At 44.3% G+C, this 25,458-nt stretch overlaps 1 protein-coding gene across 3 annotated transcripts; it reads right to left on the bottom strand.

Annotated features, from left to right (window-relative positions):
- Window positions 1-203: 203 nt before the first annotated feature.
- Window positions 204-22,862, bottom strand: PHF11 (PHD finger protein 11). 3 transcript variants are annotated; one of them, XM_083884925.1, is made up of 11 exons: window positions 22,650-22,862; window positions 17,303-17,421; window positions 16,333-16,468; window positions 14,712-14,819; window positions 13,825-13,958; window positions 10,920-10,966; window positions 7,687-7,739; window positions 7,229-7,295; window positions 5,294-5,416; window positions 4,017-4,088; window positions 204-1,475 (listed from the first exon to the last, which is right to left on the bottom strand). In XM_083884925.1, the coding sequence occupies exons 3-11, from the start codon at window positions 16,438-16,440 to the stop codon at window positions 1,336-1,338; spliced, it is 852 nt and encodes a 283-aa protein (XP_083741051.1). In that variant the 5' UTR covers window positions 16,441-16,468; window positions 17,303-17,421; window positions 22,650-22,862; the 3' UTR covers window positions 204-1,335. The 3 variants fall into 3 exon arrangements, with proteins under 3 accessions (XP_083741051.1, XP_083741050.1, XP_083741049.1); XM_083884924.1 differs by lacking the exon at window positions 22,650-22,862 and adding an exon at window positions 22,269-22,341; XM_083884923.1 differs by lacking the exon at window positions 22,650-22,862 and adding an exon at window positions 21,898-22,086.
- Between the last annotated feature and the right edge of the window lie 2,596 nt (window positions 22,863-25,458).

The raw sequence follows: 25,458 nt of genomic DNA, 5'->3' as shown, positions 1-25,458 counted from the left end.
AATACTTGTGATCTCGATTTCAGAAATGAGGAAATTTGTTTGTAGGCACTAATTTTAGACCTCAGTGATTCACATTATGGATCTGATTTTTTATACTAAGTCATCTTTAAGTGGCTGTAACCCTTCAGAAGGTAAGTATGGGCATCCTCATAATTTTTACTGTGTTATTTAAGAACAGGGCTCCTTGTTAATGCACTTTTGGTTTAGGTGGGGGTTTTTTTTAGGCTGAGTGGCACTCAAGTCCTGGGCTTGGGCAGCAAACTGGTGATGTTTCTAGGCCCAGAAGGGCAGCAGACTTGAATTGTGTAAACTTTTAAAATTACTGTTATTTTGCTGAAGCAGTCACACCTTATAGTTCAAGAGTTTGTTACTCTGTGCTTATTAATCCCCACCTTCCTACAGAACAAGCTCAAGTGAGAAATTCCAAGTGTTCATGGAGAGAGTACAGCTGTTGTACCAGGATGTCACACATGTCATGCCAAGTGCTGCCCGTGCTCTGCTTGTCCCTCAGCCAAGGGCTGGACAAAACACGGACTGACAGCATTCCCCCTTCTTGGCCATGTCCTGTGCAGGGACAGGGAGCACAACTCCACGCACAGCTCCTTTAAAAAATGCTTTATTTCCTTTACTTAGCCTGTTGTGGCTGAATAATGCTTTGCTGTATTCAAACAATATTTTAAAGACAAAACATGAAAGCTAAACCCTTTCTTAATGGAGAAAGGCAGATCCAGTGACTGTTTTGCTCTGAGTATAACGCCCAACCCTTTCTGGTCTGCCTGCAAACACAGCTTTACCATTACAGCAGAAACAGCTACACCTGGACCAGTCAAAAAAGAATAATTTGGCTTTTTAAATTAAACTCCTGTTTATAATCCAGCAGGATTCTTTGTGTGCAAGTTCTGCTCATTCATCTTTTTTTGGAAAACCAAAGCAGCACTGTAATGCTTCAAGTATCACTGTCTAGACATGGACAGCGAGGCAGCTGCTGCCCAGCCGGGAGAGACCTCCCACTATTCTGGGGCAGCTGAACATGCCCTTGGCTTTGAGAAAAAAGTCTTCACTGGAGGGTTCTGTTGAGTTTTTGCAAAAGCTAAATTTAGTTTATAACATTCATTTTCTATTCCATTGTGGAATATAAATGGAAATTTATAGTGGAACCAGGGAAAAGTTGAAGATGAAGATGTGAAAACTTGAAGACTGTTTAATTATTTCAACAGTGAGGTATAAAAATGGGTGCAATACCCCATTCAGCCCTCTTCTTGGGGCTGGGGAATTGGGCACTGACCCGACTTAGATATTAGAAAATCCTAACTGTTGCACCATCACAGACAGGGGTTATTCAGATGCCGTACTGGATGTACTGGCCCTGTTCTCTGGAATAGGAAGGATGACTTCTTTTACGTCCTGCAGTAGCTTAATCTTGTGATCCAATCTTTTTCTGTTTTCTAGAAGTTTCTGGATTTTTTCTTCTGTTCCTATTATGAAAAAGAGGTAAAAAGCTTTTGTTATTAAGGGATAAGAGAATTTTATTATTATACATAACTAATATAAAATATGTTATTCATATTCATTAATTCTGCAGAGCTCCCGCTGCTTGGTTTAACTTACAATAAAACTTTTGCCTTTCTGCAGCAATGTCTGTAACCACTGCCCTGCACACCTGTTATCTTCAAAAAGAGCTGAACTCTGTGGCTGCTGAGAGCCTGGCAGGTGTGTCAGGGAAAGCACAGAGCAGGAGTCTGCCATCCATATGCTGCAATCTCTAACAGAGTAGTTTTGAGATAAATTTAAAACATCATATGTAAAAACTACTAATTTAGCTACTAACCCCCTCTGTTAACTGGCATATGAATTTTAATGGTTCTGTTTGCAGGGCCTGTTTGTGTGAGAACTCCAACAATGATGCATTTTAAATCTTTAAAGATACCATCTCTAAATCACACTCCTAAAACAAATTTACAAGCCTAATGGATTTTAGCCAACAACAAAATTAAACCTAAAAATCGATGATTTGGACAACTGCAGTCAACAACTCTATTCACAAAAACACAATTCAAGAGCATTTATTCTCCTGCTTCTGGCAAAATCATTATTGACAGAATCCTGATGGGATTAACCAAGTTGTTTACCTTATTTGCATAGCCCTGCTTGACTGCATTTCTGCTTCCCTCTGCTGCTTCCATTTCCCTAATGTTAAAGATTATTGAAGTCAGGGAGAGCTCAGTAAGGAACCTTGCCCGTATTTAGAAGCATTACCGCAACCTTACAGTGTTAATTGCAGGTTTTAAATGGAGCACCTGCTTTGTTCAGTTAACAGGACACACAGAGGTGTTGGTGACCTCTGAGCAGCAAGGCTGCTCTGTGAACAACAAACAACTTTCTCAGTGTGTGAGAATGTTGAGAGTTCAAATTCTAGTAAAAAGAAGATACTTTGTACAAACGGAATGTATTTTTCCTCTTTTGGGGGAGAAGATGTTGAAGGATGTCTCCAAAATTGCAATGACTATAGTGGAGAAATTCTCTCCATCTGTTTATCCTATGCCATTCAGAATAAGAGAGCCTAAACGAAATTGAAGAAATAAATAAATAAAAGTAAAGCAGTTTGGCCTTTTGCCTCCCTGCTGCTTCTTCCTCTGTACTAAGAAAGCACAGAAAGCAGAGCACCTGCTGCCTGTGGGTGGATGTGGAAGATGATGGACATGGACACATTTTCCAATGCACTACCCAAAGTTGGTTGTGGGTGTTGAAAACGGGCCAGTGCAATGTCAGTGCCTGCTGCCCATGGGAAATTCTGTTGGCATTCACTGAAGAGGGACCTGGTGCCCCAGCCTAGCTCTGACTGAAGAGAGGGAGATGCTGCTTCCCTCTGCTCTCAGGTGACATATACTTGAAGAAGTTGGACATGTACAAGTGGAACCAGGGGAAAAAATCCTCTTAGAGAGTGTCTGGGTATGAATTAGTTATCAGAAAATAACAAAGCAGCTCAGTTAGTTAGAGCACAGTGCTAATGCCACAGTTATGGGTTCAATCCCCATACAGGCCACTTACTTAAGAGTAATTAACACAGTTTTCATTCCTTTCTCACTGCTTCATTTTAAGAGTTCCTCTTGAATCTGTTTTGGATCCAACCTCACTACTGACCCTGAAATTAAAAGGTCTCAGAAAAGAAGATTGTGTAGTACAGGAAGAATTGAGCTGCTTCAGTTGTGGGGATTTGGAGAGGGGACAACTAGTACTCATGAAAATCACATGGTTGTTGTGTGCAGGGAGGTGCCAGTATCAAGAGATTTTCCCGTAAGCTGAGAAGAGGATGAAATAATTGATGCTGCAGTGAAAGAAACAAGTGTGATCCAAGGTTATGTCACATGAGGAATTCCGAGCAGAGACGTTTTAATATCCTCAGATGAGGCACTGGTGGAATTTTGTGTCAGACAGCTGCAACACCAGACACTCCAACTGCTGAAAAAGGAATTTAATGCAAGAACAGAAGACTGTAGGGAGAAGCCTGGCTTTTTCAGTCATGTGAAGGGGAAACAGCAAACATCATCTTCACATATCAAACATCAACATTAGCTAATTAAAACTTTTTTCACCAGAATAAATTAAAGCAAAAGTTAGAACAACCGTTGGAGAGGGAAATGGGAAGCACGAGACTTGCCTGTGGGAAAAACAGCTTCACCCTTGTTGCTTCAAACAGCTTAGGGTCCAAGCCCCAGAGTTTCCTTCCACACCAGTGCTCCCAAGCAACTGTTCCTGCCTTTGTTTGCATTTCACTCTGAGCATTCTCATCTTGTTTTTCAAACCACAATGGCCCCCCAGTCCAGGTGTACTGATATACTATATTTCTAAAGATTCAGCTAGCCATGGCTTTTATTCAATTGTTTATATAACACTGAGAAAAAAAAAGTTCCTTGGAAATTTCATGTTAAATGATTGTTCTATCAAAATTTTCATTAGAATAACTTCAGTGCCAAACCCCAGACCAACTGCTCCTCTGACAGCTTTTCTGCACATACCTGAATAAATATTTGTCAGTATATTTTCAAACAGTCCACAGTCGAACAGTGCCATTACTGTCTCTTCATACTCTGGGGAAAGAGATAATTTGATGTAATACTACTGAGCAAAGGTTTACAGAGCCCTACATTAGAAGGACCACAAAACAGTAATTACTTATTTTCCATCATACCGACTGTTTGAGGTTTTAAGATGTCTTTCTTCTCATATAATCAGTATTGAGAAAGAAGGATCAAGTTGTCAATTATTTCCTTTGTTTCATACAGAAAGTTATTCCTTTTTTGGGTCTGCATCACATGAACAGTGCATTTAAAGAAGAGCAATATCCATGTTTCACTTTAGTATGCTGGGACTGCGTGATGGCAGAGCTGACTGTACCAACTCCTCCAGATAGATCATGTGTGGGACTGAGCTATCCCTGCTTGCTGTTAAGAAACATCCAAGAATTGCACCTCAGTTTCATACCTGAGGCTTCTGCTGAAGCAAAATACAAAACATTCACAGAGTTCAATTGACACACAAGCTGCTCATGAAGGAAGACTTCCCAGGTGGGACAATCTCACTTTCCATGCACGTGCTTCAGTTACTTTGCATAAAATAGAATTCTTTATGCTAAGGTATTACTCCTAACTTTGCAAATCTGGGAGGATAATTGGAGAGGAAGGGTCGAACTTTTTTTTGTCATGTTGTGGACAAAGCAACATCAGATTGGAATTCTTAAAAAACAAAATACTTCATACAAGGTGATAAACCCATAAAACCTTCAAACAGACACTAACAGCTGACAGTACAGTTGTAAAAAATCATCCAAACCCTTAAAATGTACATACTTAGGGATTTTCACTCAGAAGGGAGTGCTGATATTAACAGACAGCTGGTCCCTCTGTGAAGCTGCAAGAGCAACAGACTTATGACCTAAATAAAACCTGGTCCTCTTCAGGACCTCTCTGTTCTCCAGTTCCTGGGAGAAGAGGCTGGACTGAACCTTCCTGTGCTTATGCCAACATGTAAAAGGTGGCTTCAAAAATTCAAGTCAGAAGGTCTCACTAGAGATGCGAAGTTGGCAGCTCTTACATAATTCTGAGAAAGAAGTTCCTTGGAACTTTCATTGTAAGTGGTCATTCAAAAGGGAAGGTCATTCTCAACCTCCTGCACAGCTGCAGAAATAAGGACTGAGTTATTTGGCACCACGGTATCCCCTCAGGAATCTGGCCAGGGCCAAGTGCACCTCTGCTGTGACAGCAGGGTCCCTGCCATGGGTACCCCAGGAACATACCTGTTTCTGAAGTGTTGTCATCCATCAGTTTTTCCTGAGCCAGGTGAAGTGTGTCCAGCATTTCTTCAAATATCTCATCCAGAAGCCCAGCTTGTTTGCACTTCCTAACGAAGTCTATTCGAACTGTTAAAACACAAAAGCATTCTCATACAGAAGTGATCTGTAAAGGGGGCTTTGCTCCCTCTCTTCAGAAACTAAAACTTTGGCCAAAGTCCTTCCACCAGTAACAAATAATTGTGCAGATCTCTGGCTCCTGCAGCCACCCACACAGCCCTTTCCAGAGAGAACAAAAAAGTAGCCAGGCAAATGTAAGCACTGTGCTGGGTGTAAAATTCCCTAAGCTCTAGATTTGGCTTTGTTCATCACAAGCAAACAAACAGCTCCACAACTCTAAATGTGCCCTTCCTAAAGCTCATGATACCCCCTAGTGATTTGTCTTGCCTGCATTTTCAGCAATCCATAGGACCACACCATGGACCAAGCAGGCTAAAGCACAGAAAACAGTGCAATAAATGAATCAGTAGTAGATTTGGTAAAATTGAGGCTACTTTTACTCCAAGTGATCCAGGCAACTAAACTTCTTTATTACAGTCCATTTTATATACCTACTTGGTCAGATTTGGACTGATAGAGAAATAACCACTTTCTCTCAGAGCAGCAGGTCATTGACAAGTTTTAGTAAGATCCATGCAATGGGCTGTTCGAAAGCAAAGAGCCATAGGATAGCTCACAAAAGTCTGCCAGTTTCCATTAAAAAAAAACAATGGTACATTTTAGTGGAGACATTTGTGAGGAAAGAAATGCCATCTCACTTACACGAGATGCTCCATGAGTATTTCAGGATTCTTGATAGGTTTCCTGTTCTTTACAGTGGTAGTGAAATTCAGAAAAAAACCACTAGGCAGCCACTTGCAATACCATGCCCATACATTAAGCATATCCATAGTGGGGTGAATAATCACCACAAGGACATTCCAAACTTCTAAGTGCCAGCAGAATCCCAACAAGCAACTGCAGCAGGAGCTTCAGGGTAACAGGAAAACTGCAGCACTGAAGGATAGGTCCTGTGATCCATCTCACTGTTGTAACATCACATGTATGCAGTAAAACACTGTATTGTGTTAAGCCCCCTGTGTACACCCAGGTTTCCAAAGGTAAGATGCACTGCTCCTCCTCAGGTGTTCTCTGTTAACGCCTTCCAGGGCTCCCAGTTTGGATTTAACTGTACTGATATGGAGGAGGGAGGCAGAGGCACCCCTGTCTGCAGGAGAAGGAGCTGAATGCAGCAGCCAGCCAGGCTGGGGGCATTTCCATCTGAACCACCAGCTCAGAGCACACAGCAAGTCTCACTCAGCCAAACCACAGGCATTTGCTGGCTGCACAGTTATTAAAACATTCTACAAATCAGACTTCTGCTGCCACGCCAGAGCACAGAGAGCCACTCATCTCAGGAGAATCACAAAGATACATCTGCAGCACAGCATTTGCTACCAGCCATCTCCAAGCTCTGCACTTCAACATAACAGATCACACACAGTACCTCCTAGTTGCTCCATAAAGTTGTTATCAAACGTCCAAAATATCAGAATAAGCCTCTTTAATACTGAAGTTGTATTAAAGAGGGCATCTTTTCTTCAGGCTCGAGGTCCTGCAGGGGATACTCTTAACCTTGATTCTATGGACACTTTGATTCTGTGTTAAGTGTGTTGCTTATATACACTCCCTACATACACACTACAATTCATCCATTATCATAAATCCCACCCCAGGTTCCCAGAGACTCAGTCCTTTGTTCCATCTATCACTGCATTCTTGAGCCACATGACTTCTTGTCTTCCCACTGTCCTTGCTGGAGGAACAGTGTTTGCATGCCTAAAACTTTCACAGGCACAGTAAAAACTAAATTAACCCTTCTGGTATCAAAGTGAGTCTCACCTTTATGCCTGTTGTTTTCTCTTTTTAGTATTCCTAAATGATTTTCTTCTGCTGTCTCTTCTGTACTCTGTAAGAAAATCAGTACAATGTGTTTTTACATCATGCTGACATTTATTGCTGTTCTCATAATCATATTCTGTCTTAGCAGAAAGATAAAAAGCAGTCCACATTTCTGTGAATATAGTCAGCTTCTTGGCATGGCTAACAATATTCCTCTCCAGACATTCTATTTTGAAAATGGAAGCAAAAAGTGTTTCAAAGCAAAAACCCTTTAAGAAAAGCCAAACACCTGGGACACTATGTTCCTTAACCACTGCATTTGCAAATAGCAGAGAAGTTAACAAATGCCTGCTGGGAACTCCCAAGGCTCTTTCTGAACAATGTCAGAATACTTTGTAAGTCCTTTGCTGTAGCAGGTGTGGGTCCCCCATTTTAGTACTACTGAAATTCTGAATTACCATTTCTTCTGTGATGTTGGGAGATGTACGTCTTCTTTTCTTATTAGCCGCACCTAGGAATCAATAAACAACAAAGTAACAAAGTGACAACCTCGGACTGACCATCACACATCATTCAAATTCCTTCTTTTCCCAAAAAAGCTACCAAAGTGAGGCACTTCGTGTGGCAAGGCAGAAGTATGTTTCAGCTTCCCCAAACACCTGGCATTTCAGCAGAATTCACACTGTTTCCATTTAAGAAAATTGCAAGCATGAACCAACCATTAGGAAAAAGTGCAAATCATTATAGCATTAGGATATCACTTAACTTTTTCAACTCAGTTGATTTTTAATTGTGGCAGAGTGAACTTATTCCTCCTGGCAGCAGCACTACCTCTAGGTAGTAAAAAACCCTGATTGGTTCCTTTTCCAAACACTTCTTATGTATGTTAATTCACCCTCAAAACTAAAACTACATAAAGAATTATTTAGGTGTCTCAAAGACATACAAATGACATTAAGTTTTTCATCAACGTAAAGACCCTTCCAGAAAACCTCCAGAAGCCATTTGACTTGTCAGTTTAATACCATTTATGCCACAAAGTGTTTGTAGTGATGTGGTATGAAATCTCTGAAAAATTATCTCTGCTTTCACTCTATCCTTTCCATAGCACACAGCAGACTCTTGCCAACATCATAACTGGCAGCTTTTGGAAACAGCTACAGTATCACAAGCAGAGAAGAACAGCTCTGGCAAGGAAGACATGGCGGGAGCAGAGAAAGGCAGAGGAGTGCAACTACCCACCAAAACCTGAATGTTTAAAGTACAGTGAGGTTATACTTCCCCTTCCCTGTTTAATTCCAGAACCTCTGGGCAGCACTTAGTAAGGGCTTTCCTGTTGGAAATCATCCTATCAAGAGGAATGAGGAGCCACTGTTGTACATGCAGGCTGTGGAAACAAGTTTGGGCTTTGGGCACTGGTGCTGAACATTCGCATTTTTCATGGCCTGAAAGAAAATTGGTCTCTCACTTCATCCAAAACAAACCTGTAAGGCCTAATTTGGGGCACTGTGGGAGACAGTGCTGTAGGTACACCAGGTGTTCCTTGCTGTCCAGCATGGTATTTTTGACACAAGATGGGATTTTCTGAGCTCTCCCTGATATCTACTGTAAGAATGCCTTATACAAGAGGAACAGTCTGAAGAGCAGCCCAACTCCTCTTGCTCTGCACAGTGCTGGCTGCTCTCCTGCATTTGTCAGCCTTTACTCTGCCCACATCCAACTTTTCCAGTTAAACAGAGGTTGGAGCCTGTTTCCAAGTTGCTCTCCCATCCTTGCTGCACAGAGCTCCAAGGAGAGTTCTTGGCCCATAAGGCACCTTATCCCCGTCCAGTCACACAGCAGAGTGCTGACATTTCAACACAAGAATATTGTATGAACCAAGAATAAGGGGATCTTCCTTGGCCCCATTTTCTCCAAACTATGAAGCAAGAGACACTGGGCTTGGGGAACCAAGTGTCTTCTACTCAACTCTCCCACTTGTTCCCCACTTCCCAAGGTACAGAAAAAAAAAAAAGCAAAGCTACTCTCAGGAGGAGAGAGAAGCTCATTCAGGAGGCAGGTTAAACACTGCCAGCAGAATCCATTTACCCCTCATGAACAAAAGGTCTCTAAATTAAATGCCTCTGGAAGAACTCCTCTAGGAGAAAACTCTTCCCAGGGAACATTGTATATACAGTATTTGAAGACACAAAAACCATCCAGTATCTAAAAGGGGCTTCAAGAAAGCCAGAAAATGACTTTGTACCAGAGCATGTAGTGACAGGACAAAGGGAGATGGCTTCAGATTGAAAGAGAGCAGGTTTAGGTTAGATATAAAGAAATCCTTTACTGTGAGGATGGTGACACTCTAGAACAGTTTGTCCAGAGAAGTTATGGATGCCCTGTCTCTGGAAATGTTCAAGCCCAGGTTGGATGGGGCTTTGAGAACCTGGTCTAGTGGAAGATGTGCCTGCCCAAGGCAAGGAGGCTGGAACTAAATAATCTTCAAAGTTCCTTCCAGCCCAGATCATTCTGTGATTCAACCTTGTAAGACTTAAGCCCTCCTTATGAACAAGGTGGTCTAGAGGGCTGGACCCAATGGCTGAATATTATCTGGTACTGGAAACAAAGCAATCTTGGGCCTGTCCAGTACTTATACTTGGGACCCTGGGCAGCCCCAACAGACAACCATTAGACCACAGAAATTAAAATAATTTTGAACAGGAGAGAAAGGTCAGTACTCAGAACTACGGATAAGTAAAAAGCAAAGCTACTAAGTAAACTATGAAGATGCATTTGGTGAACCACAGCAATATCAAATATTAAACAGACTATATGTCTGGCTAAGAAGCCCCAGCCTTCATGACTAAAAGCTTAAATAATAATCACCTAAACCATCCCTTAAGTGTCATCAAGGTAGAGCAAGACTCTGTCAAGAAGATTAGCCAAAATTTGCTAATTTCAGTGAGAGCACACCACTCCCAGCACAAGTGCTCACAGGTCAACTGAGTTCAAATTCAAAATGAAGGCCAGTCTAGGGCCCACCTCACTGTGAGCAGAGTTGTATGCACTAGGCTAACAAGGTCTAGCTTTGGTTGGGATTCCCAAATGCCTCTGAATTAGGAAGGGCCAGGACTGCCAAATGAAGCTGCATTTCTGCAGCACAGGAAGCAAGCATTTGTTAAACAGGGGTTGTACAATCCTTCTGTTGCACTTAAAAAGCTCTTTGGGATCCTTCAGAACGAAAGGGCCTATTTTAAGAACTACTGCAGTGAATACAGAAGATGCAAATGTGAATGTCTGCATAACCCCAGATAAAATCCCAAGGTGACCTCTCCTGTAACAGCCCTCTCCTTGCTAATCCAGTGCAAACTTGTGTGTGGCTCTCCTGTCTCACATGGACTTTTCCAGCTGCTTGGGCCCACTTGCCCAAAGAAGAGCAATAATGATTCCATGAAGGATTGGGTCCATTGTGGTTTAAGTCAGTTTTCAAGGAGATTCAGGGAGGATTAAATTTTAACTTTTCCCACTTCAAAAAACCTTCTTGATTTTTGTGCATACATGTGGATCTCAACCAAACCACTCCTGCAAGATTAGGAATCCACCACTCAATATGAAGGTGGTAATATTTATCTTGTTCATATGAATTACTGACTGTAGGATCCAAACTTTCAAAACAAATGAAGTCAATGAAGTCATTAAAGAAACTCACCACAGTGACTGGTCCTATTCCCTGGGTCATGTTTTGGGCAGAACACTCTAAAATTTAAGTTCAATTTCAAGAAAAAGAGAAGAAGTATTAATAAATATGCAAACAGAGTTATGTTGACCAATTTTAACAATATTTTTTCCCCTCTTTTCACTGAACACAAACTGAAAGACAGTTAAAAAATATCAGGATTTTTTGTTCAACATTACCCACCTCAGAAACCACCTGTCTTAGAAGTCTCATGCATGCACAACCTTGTGTCTGTACTTCTCAAGCCTCAGTGGACTCTCAGCACTGAAGCTGTGAATGATCAGTTCCATCAGCCCACCCTGTCTGGGCCTGCCACTGGCACATTTCACGTGTGTGGCCACCACTGTGCCAGAGACACTGAAATGAGATTAAGGCTCCTGAGGTGAAACCCCGCAGTCCTGACACTGTTCCACCACAGCCACTGCAGCTCTGCCCCCTGGCCCTGCCCCACATGGGCCAGGAGCCTCCTCAGACTCGTCTGCTCAGTGTCACCTTCCATACACAGCACCGGGCACTCGCTCGGTGAGATCTCCATGCCCCTCGCTCCCGCTGCCCTGGGCTTGGGAATGGCCCCCAAATCTGAAGTGAGCTGGGCAACCCTGTGGGAGATCCAGTACCTAAAGCTGCTCCGTTCATTTTTTACTTAAAGGCTTCAGAAATATGTGAAATGGGAGGATTTTCAGAGGTTCTAGGAGAGCAATGTGAATTCCTTGGAAGAGGCGAAATGCAACAAATGTATCTGAAAACATTCCTTATCTTTTGGATACAATAATGTGCCGAGAACATGAACCAGCTTTTACAATATGCCTCTCTTACAGAAGGATCCCAAGTAACTTTTTAAGCAAAAATGCCTTGTCAGGAACATGGCTTAGTTTATCTCTTCCTTACAAATCTATTTTCCAGGACTATTGTAATTTTTAAAGGGAACTGCATTTACTAGGACATTTTCAAATTATTGTCATTCTTTTAACAAAAGCAGAAGCATTGCCCTTAGAAATGCAGACTGTTGCCTTGATGAGGAACTTCTTTTGCATGAAATGCATCTTGAAGCACAAAAAAATCAGATTTAGGTATGCCTAACAATGCAATCAGAAAGCTATATACTTGAGACTCCTTATTTCTATTCAATTTCTAATGCTGCCCTTTGGAGAATGTTTTTTATTCTTCCCCTCCCTTTAGTTCTAGTCTTTTAGTTAAAAACAACCCATCCTAATCACAAGAACATCTTATAAAGTACAGACAATATATTTTACTACTCAAGCACTTCCCTACTGTCATTTTTGCAAGACAGCAGCACAAATTGCACTTATTTCTCCACCTCTACTCTTACTGGCCACTTTCACAGCACCAGATGCTTTCTCTTTTTATTCTGCTTGATTTGTTTTGATGATTGCTACTCATCATCACAACGTTGGTAACTCAGAATTTAAAACCACCAGCTCTGCCCCTCACTTGAAGGAACCCTCTCTTTTCAGTATATTCCACCATGAAAATGTGCAAGGGCTGTCAATTCACAGCCACTGTTTTTCAAGTCTCCAATAATTTTAGCTAGCCACAATTTTTGTGCTTTATTTATGCCACTGCTACTGTGCAAAAGTCTTCAGGTTCAAATCCTTGAAAGCTGTCCTAGTATCTTTCTCCAATCCAGTCCTTTCCCAGCTCTTCAATACAGGTTGCTGTAGCCTAGTTTCCAAGGCTATCAGTGTCACACAGTCACTTAAAACTAGCCATTTTAAGCGTCCCTCTTCCAAACCCCCAAGGTCACCAGCTCCAAAATGCCACCAAACTGTATATGCAAGCACTTCTTTACCAATTTGTATCCAGACTGCTCTCAGTCCCACTTGTTTTTCAATATAAGTTCAGTCTTCTTGAGCCTGAGTTATCCTTTCTAAAGCTATAAAATGGGAGCCATTTAATCTGCGATCACAGAAAGTTTCCATCTTCCCATTTTCATGAGCTTTGCAGATTCACTAAGATTTTAAAAGCATCAGTTAAACATCCCATCCTCCCTGCACAGCTGGGCTTACAGAATTGCACAGATGCATTAATTGCCAGGAGGGCAAGTGTCTTAACACAAAAGGACCCATCTTCCCCTGCTACCACGGACTGCATTAGTCCACCCTTTCTTGAAACAGGTAGTGATTAGATGATTCCCAAATTAATCTAACATGACCTGTGATCTCTCTGGCCTTGCACAGAAATGAGCATCAGGACTTTTTTATGCACCTCAGACTTTACTATAACTTCAGCATTTCAAAAGGTCCGTGAAGCCCCAGTTTTTTAACCCCTTCATCTGCATCCTCCAAACAGTTTGTTCCATCTGTCAATGGCAATGCAAGGAGCCCAAGGACACAGTGGACAACAGGAATAGCATGATCAGGACAGAAAATTTACTTAGAATCCATTCAATTGTGTTAATGCTAGCAACATACTTGAAACACAAGGCCTCTGGTGTGATCAAAGTTCTTTGCTAGCATAGGGAGGGAAAATTACTCAAATTTGCCTGATGCGAGCAGATCTAGAAGTGTTATAACTGCTCTGTGCTCAGACTACGTTTACTGGAGCTTCTGAACCAATAAAAAATTTAGAATCTGAGTGACATTAAGAAAAGTCTTTGTTCTTGATGATTAGCTAAGAGAGTCAATAAGGACTGACTCAGTTTTGGCCTTGTTACCTTTCAGTGATGTTACAGGCTCAAGCACTAAACAGATTCCCTCCCACTGCAATGAAGCTTTCCTGGGAAATGACAACATTTCTCCCACAGTTTGTAACCAGAGGATGAAGCATCGCTTTAGGAGAGAACTCATTTCCTTCCCTACGAGACCCTTTAAGCCCCACCCAAGGAAGCCCCACCCCCGGGCGGGCGCTGGGTGAGTACCGGTAGACGCCTTTGACCTGGTCGGTCTCGACGGCGGCGTCGTCGCAGAGCGCGCAGAAGAAGTGGTAGCTGCGGCGGCATCTGCGCTCCTCGCAGCCCACCGTGGCCCCCTTCTTGTGGCAGAAGTTGCACATCTGCAATGGGATTGGGTTCAGCAGGTAAATGCCACGGGCAGATACTCCAAATCCTGCCAGACAGGGCAAATGCCATTCTCTGTGGGAAAATCCAGTATCCCGTGGCAAGCCACCTCTGTGTAATTCATCAAGCAAATTCACTCCCGCAAACTCCTACCCTGGTCATTATTTCAGCCACCTTTTTGCTATCTTACCTCTATTTCATACTGCTAAATTGGTCAAATGAGGCAAAGAGCCACTCGAGGGCACTGAGAAACCTTCCCAAGTTATTTCAACATTAATTGGTGTTAATGTTTGTATTTATATTTTCTAGGCTAACTTCATAATGAAAAGAGTTCCACCCAGGACATAGGGGAGGAGGGCTGCTGAAGACAAAGGCAATTAAAAAAATCCTGATTCAAATAATCTTATTTCTGCTGAACTCAGAAAGCGTTCCCCTTTACAACTGTGGATTGCATTCTTTTGTTTCAGGCATTGGCTTAGGTCTTTACCAAAGTCTCAGGAAACTTTGACAAAGGACATAAAGGCCAGAAAAAAAACCCACCTGCATTTTAATACAGAATGAACTAAATTTCACCAAATCAAATGTTAAATCAATGACTCCAACACTAAACCCATGATTTCCCTAATCTTACTAGATCAGAAGGACCAGCTACTTTAATACTTTTTTTTTTTTTTTTTAAAGCACAGAACAGGCCAGACAACCCTCAATACTAGATAGGACTAAGTGCAAATTCGGAAACATTTCCTTACCAGTCGCTTTCCTCTCTTGAGCTCTTTTAACACTGAGGACACATCAAACCTTATTCCCAAATTTTCTGAGTTATGATCGTCAGATTCCACAAATCCTGAGGAAAATAACTAAAGACAAAAGAGACAATTAAAAAAAATAAGAATGACTTAGTCACCAGTGCAGAAAAGAGACAAGGAATACATCTTTTCTTCCTGCACCTGCCCTGCCTAAGGAGGCTGATTTTTCTCTGTTTTCAAGAGGTTTCACCCACACTGAACAAGGGGTTGTGCTTCAACATTTCTGCAGTCAAAATAAGTTTCTCCTTCCGCACAGGAGATTTCACATAACCTGAAGACAAACTAAGAAAAGATATTAAGGTGAGCAAGTTAACTTATTAAAAACATGAACAAAGAAAATCTGAAAGGTTTCCCGGACTAAGGATGAGAAGATCTTCAGGCAGCAGACCTCCACACCCTGGACATCTTATTATGTGCCTGGTTGTTCAGACATACAGCGGAATGCAACATCTCTCTGTAACAAGATTTCCATACAGCACAATGCTGACAACAGCTGACTGCAGGAAAAAACCAGAAACAATGTACACATCCTGGGAGAAACCCACTAAAAATGCACACATTTTAATGGTCACTTTAATTTCCACAGAACTACTGAGCCATGTCAATGACAATGAGTGAAGAAGAATAATCTTTTAGGCATTTTTTTCCTAAGCATTATATGTAGCTAATTCCAAACAAAAGGGAACTACCCTTTCATCAACTAGCAGGCACAGTCTGTCTGCTCAGAAGGTGATAGCTGATTGTAAAAAAACCCAAACAATGCAAACAAACCTAGGGCACAGAATGAGTAAAGTTGCTGGGAGGAGAAAGAAAGAAGAAAGAAGAAAAGAAAAAGCAGAGAGAGAAAGAGAGAGAGAGACAGAAAAGATTCAACACTGAGAAACATTAAAGTCATAATAAAACTAGTTTCAAATAAAACAAACAATGCCATTGTGGAACATTCTGACAAAAAAATAACCAACCAAAAAAGGTAACAGAAAAATACCAAGAACCAGTTCCATCAACATTCCAGAATAAAGGGGAGGCAATGAGAGTAGAAGGATTGCGACACACTTAGAGCTTTACAAATATTTTTATATAATCAACTTCTGATATTTTTATTCCTTATTTTAAATAAGGCACACAATGGACAGTTTTTTCACCATCAAGTGATATGGATATTTTCCTGCAAAGGTTTAAGTACACAATCTTCTGTGGTCTGAGAATTCTCATCCAAGAGGATGAGTCTCAATAGCATCTCAAGAAGACCTGTTCCTGTTGCTAACCTCATGTGGTCTTTGTGGTGTTTTCATGTGTGTCTGGGACCACTAATCAGCAACAGACACACATGAAAACACCACAAATCAACAGCTCCAGCTGTGCAGATACATCCTCTTCCACTCCAAAATCCTGGCCAAGCCCAATTGCTTTTCACAGCTTTTCAATCTCATATAAACTTGCTGGTTTGAGTAACCAGCCTTTCAATCCAGACATCATTGCAAAACCAAAACCAGATAAGCAGTGGAAACTTCCCCCTTATTGCTTCTCCACTTCTCTTCAGTACTGCCCATCTGAAGGCACTCACCAGACAATCCTGATGAGCTGCAATATCCCTCTCTGTGGCGATATACATCACAGAGCCAGCCTCCCCTTCGGAACAAAACGCACACGTTCTTCTCACCATCTTCGCCATTATCCAGGAAGCACCAGGAGCAGGAAAACTGGGACAAAACACAAAGCAATTGACAACTTCCATAGGCCAAGCAGGACAGAGGAAAGCAGAGCCTGCCAACACCTGCCCTCTAACTGCTCCTTCACCTACATCCCCTGACTCTTGGTGCTTTGCTCTTCCAGTAACAACTATTAGTAGAAGAGGAAATGACTACTCTTGGCACAGCAGTGGGACGGAACCCAGATCCCAGGAGCTCCAGCAATTAGAGCAAGAGAAAGAGATATTGCTTGCTTGGCAATATCTGCTCCAAAACCAGATCTGAGAGCAGCCCAGCAAGTCATGCCCTAAGGTGAGAAACTCCTTTTATTTGGAGGAGGGCAATCACTCATGGTGTTTTCTTAACCTACTGCTGCCACGTGTAGGTCAGCAAGTCAACAAAGGATAGAAAAACAGCTGCCTCCGAGTTTTGCCAGTGCCTTCCAGGAGTTCACAGAAGACAAGGAAGAAACACTAATTTCTTACTGTAAGAAGGATGTAGCAAAGTAGTGTGGAGAGGTCTGCAAGTAAATTGGGGCACAAGAAAAAAACATAAATTATATAGATTCAAACATTCTCTCTCAACAAGGTGAAATGCTAACAGGAGTGACCAAATTTTCCCTGAGCCCTGGGAATTGCCCCAGGGGCACCTGTTATCTTTTTCTGGCCATATCCCCTCAAGTCTTAGTTGTTCTTCTTCACACAGTCTTTCTCAGAAGCTGCAAACTTCTAAGGCCAGCTACTTACTTCACAAAAGCAGTCTAAGTGTTTCTGGACAAGCCTTTACACACATCCCCCACCAGCAGGTTAGAGCACCACCCCACAACATTTGTAACAGAAATTTTACTTTGTCTGTGTTTCTTGTGCAAGTCCACCACAGAAATCTTCCACAACTTCCCACTCCTACAAGGTGTGATACTCCAAACTATCCTCTGCTGGAGACGTCACCTCTGACAGCACCAACTCCTGTATGACAAGGGGGAAGAAAAATCTGCATTTACATTCAAGGAATAGGAAGATCTGAAGTTAAATTACTCTAGTGAGAGGTAGTAAGGCCCAAGTACAAAATAGGCAGGAAATTTCATGGTTCAACAAATCCTGCAACCTTTTTCTGGGTTTCAACAGACTGTTTTTGTCAGTCCCCATCTTCCTTGCATAAAACAGACTGGGTAGCCCCAAGTGAAAACACCACCAGAGTAGAAGAGAGGATATTTATATGTTTTCTCCCCTCTGGCTCACACTACTGACAATTTATTTATAATCACAAGTCACTTTGTCTTTGCACACAGCTGGAGTCTTTTTTCCCCTGTCCTTCTATGTCTTGTAAGCAAAGCAATACCCATCTCTACACTGACCATCATATCAGTTTCAGAACCTGAGCAATAAATGAATAAATAAATAAATACAACAAACAAACAGAAATACAAAAGACATATTAGAACTAGAATAGAAAAAAATTCAAAAGAAGAATGAGCTAGAGTCTGAATGGCCTAGAATACAGGAAAAGCTCTCTGCAGCAAACCAATACCTGGAATTGATGCAGACACATAGAGCCTGCTCAAGCCTGTTCAGAGGATCCAGCTCTAGGAATTTTTTTAAGGAAGGGGCTTATGGTGGAGTCTACAGTCCCTGGTGTTCTTACAGGCTCTGAAAAAGTGCTGATGGAGAACAGAAGACACTTGATCATGGTCAGCCTTAGGACTCCTCCAGCACGTTTGCAGGAATCCTGAAGCAATTGAAGTACAGCTCTTGGCCATCCCTCTGTGCAGAAGCAGCCAGCCTGCACCTACTGCCCTGTTTAGCCCCATGTCCTGCCCCCTGTGCTGGGCTGGCCCTGGCTGGATGCCGGGCACTCCCCAAGCCACGCTATCACTCCCCTCCACAACTGGAGAGGAGAAAATATAACTAAGGGTTCATGGCTTAAGGACAGGGAGAGATCCCTCACCAAATACCATCACAGGCAAAGCAGACTCAGCTTGGGGATGATTAACTGAATTTTTACTAGCAAAATCAGAGCAGGATAATGAGATGTACAATAAATTTTAAAACCACCTTGCCTTCACCCATCTCTTCTTTCCAAACTCTACCTCATCCCCCAAGAGGCACAAGGAGATGGGGAATGGTGGTTCTGGTCAGTCCATCACTCTTTGTTCCTGCCACTCTCAGGGACATTCCTTCCCCTGCTCCAGTGTGGGGTCTCTCCCCACTGGAGACAGTCCTCCACTAACTTCTCTGTGAGTCCATCCCATAAACAGTTCCCCAGGAATGCTGCAGCACAGGTCACTCTCCCATGGGGTGCAGTCCTTCAGGCACAGCCTGCTCCAGAGTGGGGCCCCCTGAGGGTCACAAGAACTACCAGGAAACCTGCTCCAGTGTGGGCTCCCTCTCCAGGGGTCTGCAGGTCCCTGCCAGGACCCTGCTCCAGCATGGGCCTCCCACGGGGCCAGAGCCCCCTCTCAAGCATCCACCTCCTCCACAGGCTGCAGATGGATCTCTGCATCCCCACGGACCTCCCTGGGCTGCAGGGGCACAGCTGCCTCCCCATGGGCTGCACCAGGGGCTGCAGGGGAATCCCAGCTCTGGCGCCTGGGGCACCTCCTGCCCCTCCTTCCCCACTGACCTCGGTGTCTGCAGAATTGCTCCTCTCATATCCCCACTCCACTCCTCTCTGCCCACTATTATATCTGCCCAATAACTCTTTTTCTTTCCTTCTTAAATGTGTCACCACAGAGGCATTACTATCATTCCCGCTGAGCTCAGCCTTGGCCAGCAGAGGGTCAGTCTTGGAGCTGGCACTGGCTCTGCCAGACACAGGGGAAGCTTTTGGCAGATTCTCCCTGAAGCCACCCCTGTAGCCCCCACACCAACCCAACCTGGCCAGGCAAACCCAACACACCCCCACAGGAGCCTGTGCTCCTCCCGAGCTTTCTGCTACACAGTGCTGCCAGGAAGAGGACACAGAGCTAAACGGGGCAATGGAGCTGGCTGGCTGCTCCTGTGCAAGAAGGGAGAGGCTAAGGGCAGGTTTCAAGTTTCACAGTTTAATTACATTTCATCTGAACAATGCCTTGCTTTTGCAAGGCTTAGAGCACACCACTCAGGGATTCCAGTCGACACTTGTGGAACTGTCTGAAAAGGCAAGAAAACCTTGCTCCACTCTTTCAGTAGCACTCATGACAGCATTACTCTGTTACTATTTCTCCTGCTGTCTCTTTCTAAAGTCGAGGAATCTGAAACTATGGAGCTTTTCTTTGTACATAAGCTGGTCTGCAGTTTTATTCACCTCTATGCCTTCTCTACTCCTCCAGCTACACTCAGAGAGGAACAAACCACCTTCAAAAGGAGGGGCTACAATTTACACTACAAAGTCACAACATCACTCTGTATTTTTCTTCTTTAATAACTCTCACCATTCCAATCACATTTTAGCTTTCTTCTGAGTGCAGAGCTGACACTTCCAGAGAACTACTGTTGGAAGCACAAAGCAGTGAAAAAACCACAAAGCTCAACCAGCAATGGGGCCCACGGTGGTCAGAGCAGACAAAACTGGGTGGAGGGTGGTGGTTTGTGCTGCCACAGGTCTGGGGAGGCAAGTGAGGCAGCGTGGGAGCCCTGTGCCCTTGTTCTTCCCTTGCTCACCAGGAAATGTTCTGCAGCAATTGCACCTCTGGTGTATTCTGTGCAATGTGACCACAAACAATGGGACGTACAGAAGTGCCCTGATTTGTACCTGACTGGAGGGTGAGAATTCAACACAGAAACCAGAGGGACAGACCCACGGGTTTGTCCTCCTGGCTCCCCCAGAAGGGATGCCTTTCAGTGAGGATTGTCACATACTTGTCACAGAATCAATTAGGGTGGGAAAGACCTCTGAGATCAACAAGTCCAAACAATGAGCCCATACTGCCCTGCCAACTAGACCAGTCTTACAGAGTATCACAGCTCCCCAGATCTCTTCCCTAAGTGGTATCAGATTAAGTAGGGAGGGCACCAGTGTTGTGGTTGTTTCTCTGGCACATTCATCATCTTCCACTTATCAATGCTGGATTTTCACCTGCTGTTTTAGTCAATCCCTTGCTTCCACTGCCAGCACCCCAGGGAACCCAGGGGGCCTAATTCAGCTGTAAGATTTAGGGGCCTTTCTGCTGCCCTCTGCTCAAAACAGTAGACAGAGCAGCAGCTGAGAGAACAGTCACACCTGCCATTTCCTAGAAGCAGAGCTGTTGGTTTTGGTTCCTCATTTTTTTCACAGCAGTGACTAGAGGAAAGGAAACAGAAAGTAAAAAGCGAGAACAGCGCTGGCAAGAGTGCAGGGCTTGCGCCACTTTCAGCAATCCTGCTGCACCATTACCAGTCTGACTGAGTACTTGCTCTCCAGACCCAGTTCTGAAAGCATTCTTTTATGTAAATATCCATCTTTTACACATCTTTACATAGGAGCAGACTAAGGCACAGAACCTCTTAGTATAAGATTTGCGCTATAAATAACGAGGTAGTTGTTGGCTTTCCCTATTATGTACTGGCTTTTGTAAATTATTATTAATCACAATCATTTTGATATAGTACAGTTTGTAATCACTTTTAACTGCTTTTGATATAGTACAATTAATGCCCTGGCCCCAGTGTAGCTCATACCCTTTCAAATATTAAAGTGAATGCTATGTGTTGTGCATTATAACGTTAACTTTTGCAGAAGTAGCTGTAAATTAACAACTAACGCTTTTATTTTTGTAAATAACTGACAACAATGAAAATACTCAGATATATCTGTGGAATAGCTGATGCTGATTTAAAGCACTTGTGGGAGTAGCCAAAACTGCCGGCACGGTCAGGTAAGGTTTAAGGAAGGGATGTGCTGAGGACCCCTGACCCCCCGGCAGGGGTCGAACCAACCTAAAGAATTCCCAGAACGTGTAAACGAGCTCAAAGATTGTCTATAATCTTTATGAATATATATTTGACCGATGCAATAGAAAAAGTATACAGGAGTTATGGTGATGAAGGCTACGGTTAGCTGATGTGCCTCTGGCTACAGCTACACACCCAGTGCTGTTATTGTCCTTTTTACCCCTTATTAAACGTCTAAAAAATTTAAAAGATTGAGGCTCGTTCCTCACAGGGAGTAAGGAAAAGAGCTCAAGTCCCCTGACCCCCAGCAGGCCACTGAACCCACTGCCCCAGCTCCTGCTCTGCTCCTCCCTCCAGCGCAGTGCGGGACTGGATCTAGGGAAGTAGTAAGGAAAGAAAGAAATAAAGAAATCACGCACCTGTCACCCCACTCTCCCTGTGTTCCTCATTTGTGCTCTGTGAGGAAAACGGCTGGAGATGCCACGAAACACGACCCACATCCGCTTCCCCACTCTCCCCACGCCATTACAAAACAAACACACCCAAACTTCGCCGGGAACAAGAACGAACAAGCAAAGCTGTCCTTCCGATCACCTTTCGCTTGCGAGCGTCTCGTTCCACCCTGCCAGCCGCGGGCAGGGCATCTTTCGCTAGACCGGGCTGCTCAGGGCTCCATCCAAGCCGGCCTCGAACGCCGCCAGCGATTGGGTATCCACAGCTTTTCTGGGGCAGCCGTGCCGGTGCCACACCAGAATTTCTCGCTACCACAGCCCGGCGCCCCGGGGCGGCCCGCACGGGGGTCCCGCCGCCGCCTCACGGCCCCGCCCGCTCCGCTCGGCCCCGGCCCGGCAGGGTCCGCTCACTGACACCGCGGGGGGAGCGCGGGGCCTGCCCGGCGCTGAGGGGCCTGAGCGGCGCTGAGGAGGCTCCGCGCCCCCCCCGCCCCGCCCCGCGGTGGCACTTACCGGCCCGCGCGAGCGCCACTCCCGCCGCCCCCTCCCCCGCCCTCAACTGTCCCGCGCGGAAGTGAGCGTGCCCGGCCCGGGCACAGAGCATGCGCGGTGGGGCCCCCGACGCTCCGCCCCGCGCGGCGCTGATTGGCTGCGGCCCCAGCGCGGCTGGCGGAAGGGCGCGCCTGACGTCATAAGGGAGGCGTGGCCGGGCGCTCCCGCATTGGGGCGCGCCGGGGGCACGGAGCGCGTACACGGGTTCGATGCCCGTTCGATTACCCGTGTCGGCAGCCACTTCCCGAGGGCTTTCGCCATGGGAAAAGCCATATCCTGCATCCCTCCCCAGCCCCGTGTTCGCTTTTCACTGATCCCAGAATCACAGAACTACGGTCTCACCTAAACCTCGGCGGGCGGAGTTTCCCGTCACTTGCTGGCAGGGCGAAGATGCCGACCCCGCCCTGGCTCCGCCTTCGCTTCAGGCCGTTCTATGGAGGGCTTGGGCCACCCCTGAGCCCCCTTTTCTCCAGGCTAAACACCCCCAGCCCCAGCAGCAGCTCTGCACAGGGGTTGTGCTCCTGGCCTTCCCCAGTCCTGTTGCCCTTCTCAGGACACGCTCCAGCACCTCCACGCCCTTCCTGATTTTCGGGGCCCAAAAACTGAACACAGGATGTGAGGTGTGGCCTCGCCAGGGGCAAGCACAGGGATACAGTCACTGCTCTGAGCCTGCTGGCTACACTATTGCTGATACAGGCCGGGGTGCCATTGGCCTTCCCGGCCACCTGGGCACACTCTGCCTTGTGAAAGGTGAGGCTGCGTCCCGTGTCAGCTAAAAAAAAAAAAAAAAAAAAAAAAAAAGAAAGAAAAAAAGTGGCCTGTGTAGTTCTGAAATGTGTGGAATGAGGCCACAGAATGGTTATAAAAATGAGTTTTAATAAACAAAGGAAGAAGCATGGAAAGAATGGAAAGAGGCTTTTTGGATAAATATTTTGCATGCTGATAAGTGAATAATGTGAGTTTTAAAGTTTTCATAATATAAGTTTTAAGGGGTTTTTTAGGCCTTTAGCATGTAGGATAGAAGAGTGCATAAGTATTATTATTTGCTTTGAAACAAACTTATTATAAGCTTTGAACTGCTTTGTAATAAGAGGTTTTGAACTACAGCTTTAGAATGTAAAAAGTGGAAATCACTTAAACAAAAGAAGGAAGTGAGCTTATCTTAAGCTAAGAAAATTGAGGATCTTGGAAACTGGACTTCACCATCACAAATGTAAGGAAGCTAGACATCACCTTCACTGATTTATGGCCCTGGGAAGAGAAGCTGGGCCTCACCATCACTGATGTATGACAGTGGAAAAAGAAACTGGACATCACCACCACTGATTAACAACCTTAGGGTATAGAAATTCGACATCACCAATAGGAACTGATCACAATGGGGTGTAGAAATTGGACTTCACAAATAGAAATCAGGAGGAAACCACAAAAAAACTGCCGAGAAGGGGTTTATGAAGATGCTCAATAAATACCAGCAAAAATCAGCATTTGGTATGCAGCTGGAGGGGAAACCTCCACTGTACCCAGTGCGCTACTTTGCTCACATTTTATCATTTGAATTAATAAATCGATTATTGCTTGATATATTGGCTGAGTCAAGCTCTTATTCTTTACAGGCTCATGTTCAGCTGCTCTCCATCAGTAACTCCAGGTCCTTTTCTGCTGGGCACCCTTCCAGACACTCTTCCCCCAGCCTGTAGCACTGCCTGGGGTTGTCTTGGCCAAAGTGCAGGACCTGGCACATTGTTTTGTTGAACTTCCCCCAGCGAGCTCACAAACCACATTAACAGGCATATTCTGGCTCATCAGGAGGCCACGACAAAATGGAGCTTTTAAGATCAGTTCCCTTGACCACATGGAGCAAATAAGTGCTGCCTCTTTTGAAACATCAGGTCTGTTTTCCTGTATTAAGAAACAGGGCTTTTCCTCACCACCCCAGTATCATTAATTCCTACTACTGATCTGGAATATATAATCAACAGCAGTAAAATATACCTTCTTTCCCACCCCCCCCCCCCCCCGCCCCCGCTGCTTTAACAAAGTTTCCATCTTCTTTTCCACATCCAAGTCAACCATAGACATGTTTTCTGCATTTTCATTTGTTTAAAAGGTTAATACCACTCCTGGGTTATCCATGGGTTTGTCATACACTTTGGCATGTCTCTGGTTAACATTGAAAGATGTTCCCCCAGGGCATATTCCCTCTGAGTCGAGACAGATCCTCAGTGAAGCAAAAAGCAAAGGGGTTGAGTGCTGTCTTCAGCTAACACAGGGGCTGATCAGGGCAAGAGTGAGTGGCTCTGACCTTCTGAAGAGGTACTGCACCAACACTGGGGTAACTCGGCCCTTCTGCATTTATCCCTGAAGATGGCTGGTGAAAGCCCACACAAACCCGGAGTGCGATGACTGGGACCAAAGCTGAGGAGAGGTTTGCTCCACAGATGTGTCAAACTCTCAAACAGAGTTGTGGGAGAGAAGATCTGAGGTTTCACTGTAAGTAGAACGGTTCACAGGTCTGTTATCTCTGTTAAAGATTCACTTTTAACACGATGAAAGTCCTCATGCATGCTGAAACTTGAAAAATTCAAGAGCATCATGTGTTACAATACAACCCCATGATTTTTAAGCTTGAAGCATCCAAAACAAACTAAAAAACCCCACCACTTAGGGTCACAGATACCATGTTTGTCCACAGTTACACAGCATAGATACAACCCAATTAAAACAGAATCCTAAGCCATTGCCTCTTGGTCTCAGAGCTGAGAACTTGTTCCTGCTTCTCCTTCATTTTACATTATAGGCTTGGACATAACCAGGCCAAAACCTATATTTGTTTCAACCATTTCTCTGAAAACCCCCACAGGAGCAAGGTGACATGGTGAGCAGTGAGGCGTATGGACTTGGAATCTGGGATACCAACCATGTAATTAACACATGAATAGTGAGTGGGTGGTTCTTCCACGGCTCATTTATCAAGGAACAAAGAAAGGTGCAGGTATAAGACTCTCATGTTTGCCTTCTCCAACAAAGGTAATTTGACTTCAAGCCGACCACTTTATTCCATAAATGATGGCCTGAGTGAGCCTTTTCTTTTAGCTCTCATGCTAATCAGCTGGCTGTATGGCAGTGATCTCTCTGTGAGCTGGGATGC

Source organism: Zosterops lateralis (assembly GCF_965231275.1).
Source record: "Zosterops lateralis genome assembly, chromosome: 2".
In the NCBI taxonomy this organism is placed as follows: domain Eukaryota; kingdom Metazoa; phylum Chordata; class Aves; order Passeriformes; family Zosteropidae; genus Zosterops; species Zosterops lateralis.
The sequence above is the reverse complement of the archived record's forward strand: the minus strand, read 5'-3'. Positions and strand labels throughout refer to the sequence as shown.

Coding starts and splice junctions, on each gene's coding strand:
- PHF11 (XM_083884925.1), bottom strand. CDS start 16,440: ATGGCGAAGATGGTGAGAAGAACGTGTGCGTTTTGTTCCGAAGGGGAG. Junction 13,959..14,711: donor TCAAGAGAGGAAAGCGACTG/GTAAGGAAATGT, acceptor ATCCCATTGCAG/ATGTGCAACTTCTGCCACAA. Junction 4,089..5,293: donor TGACAACACTTCAGAAACAG/GTATGTTCCTGG, acceptor CTCTTTCCCCAG/AGTATGAAGAGACAGTAATG.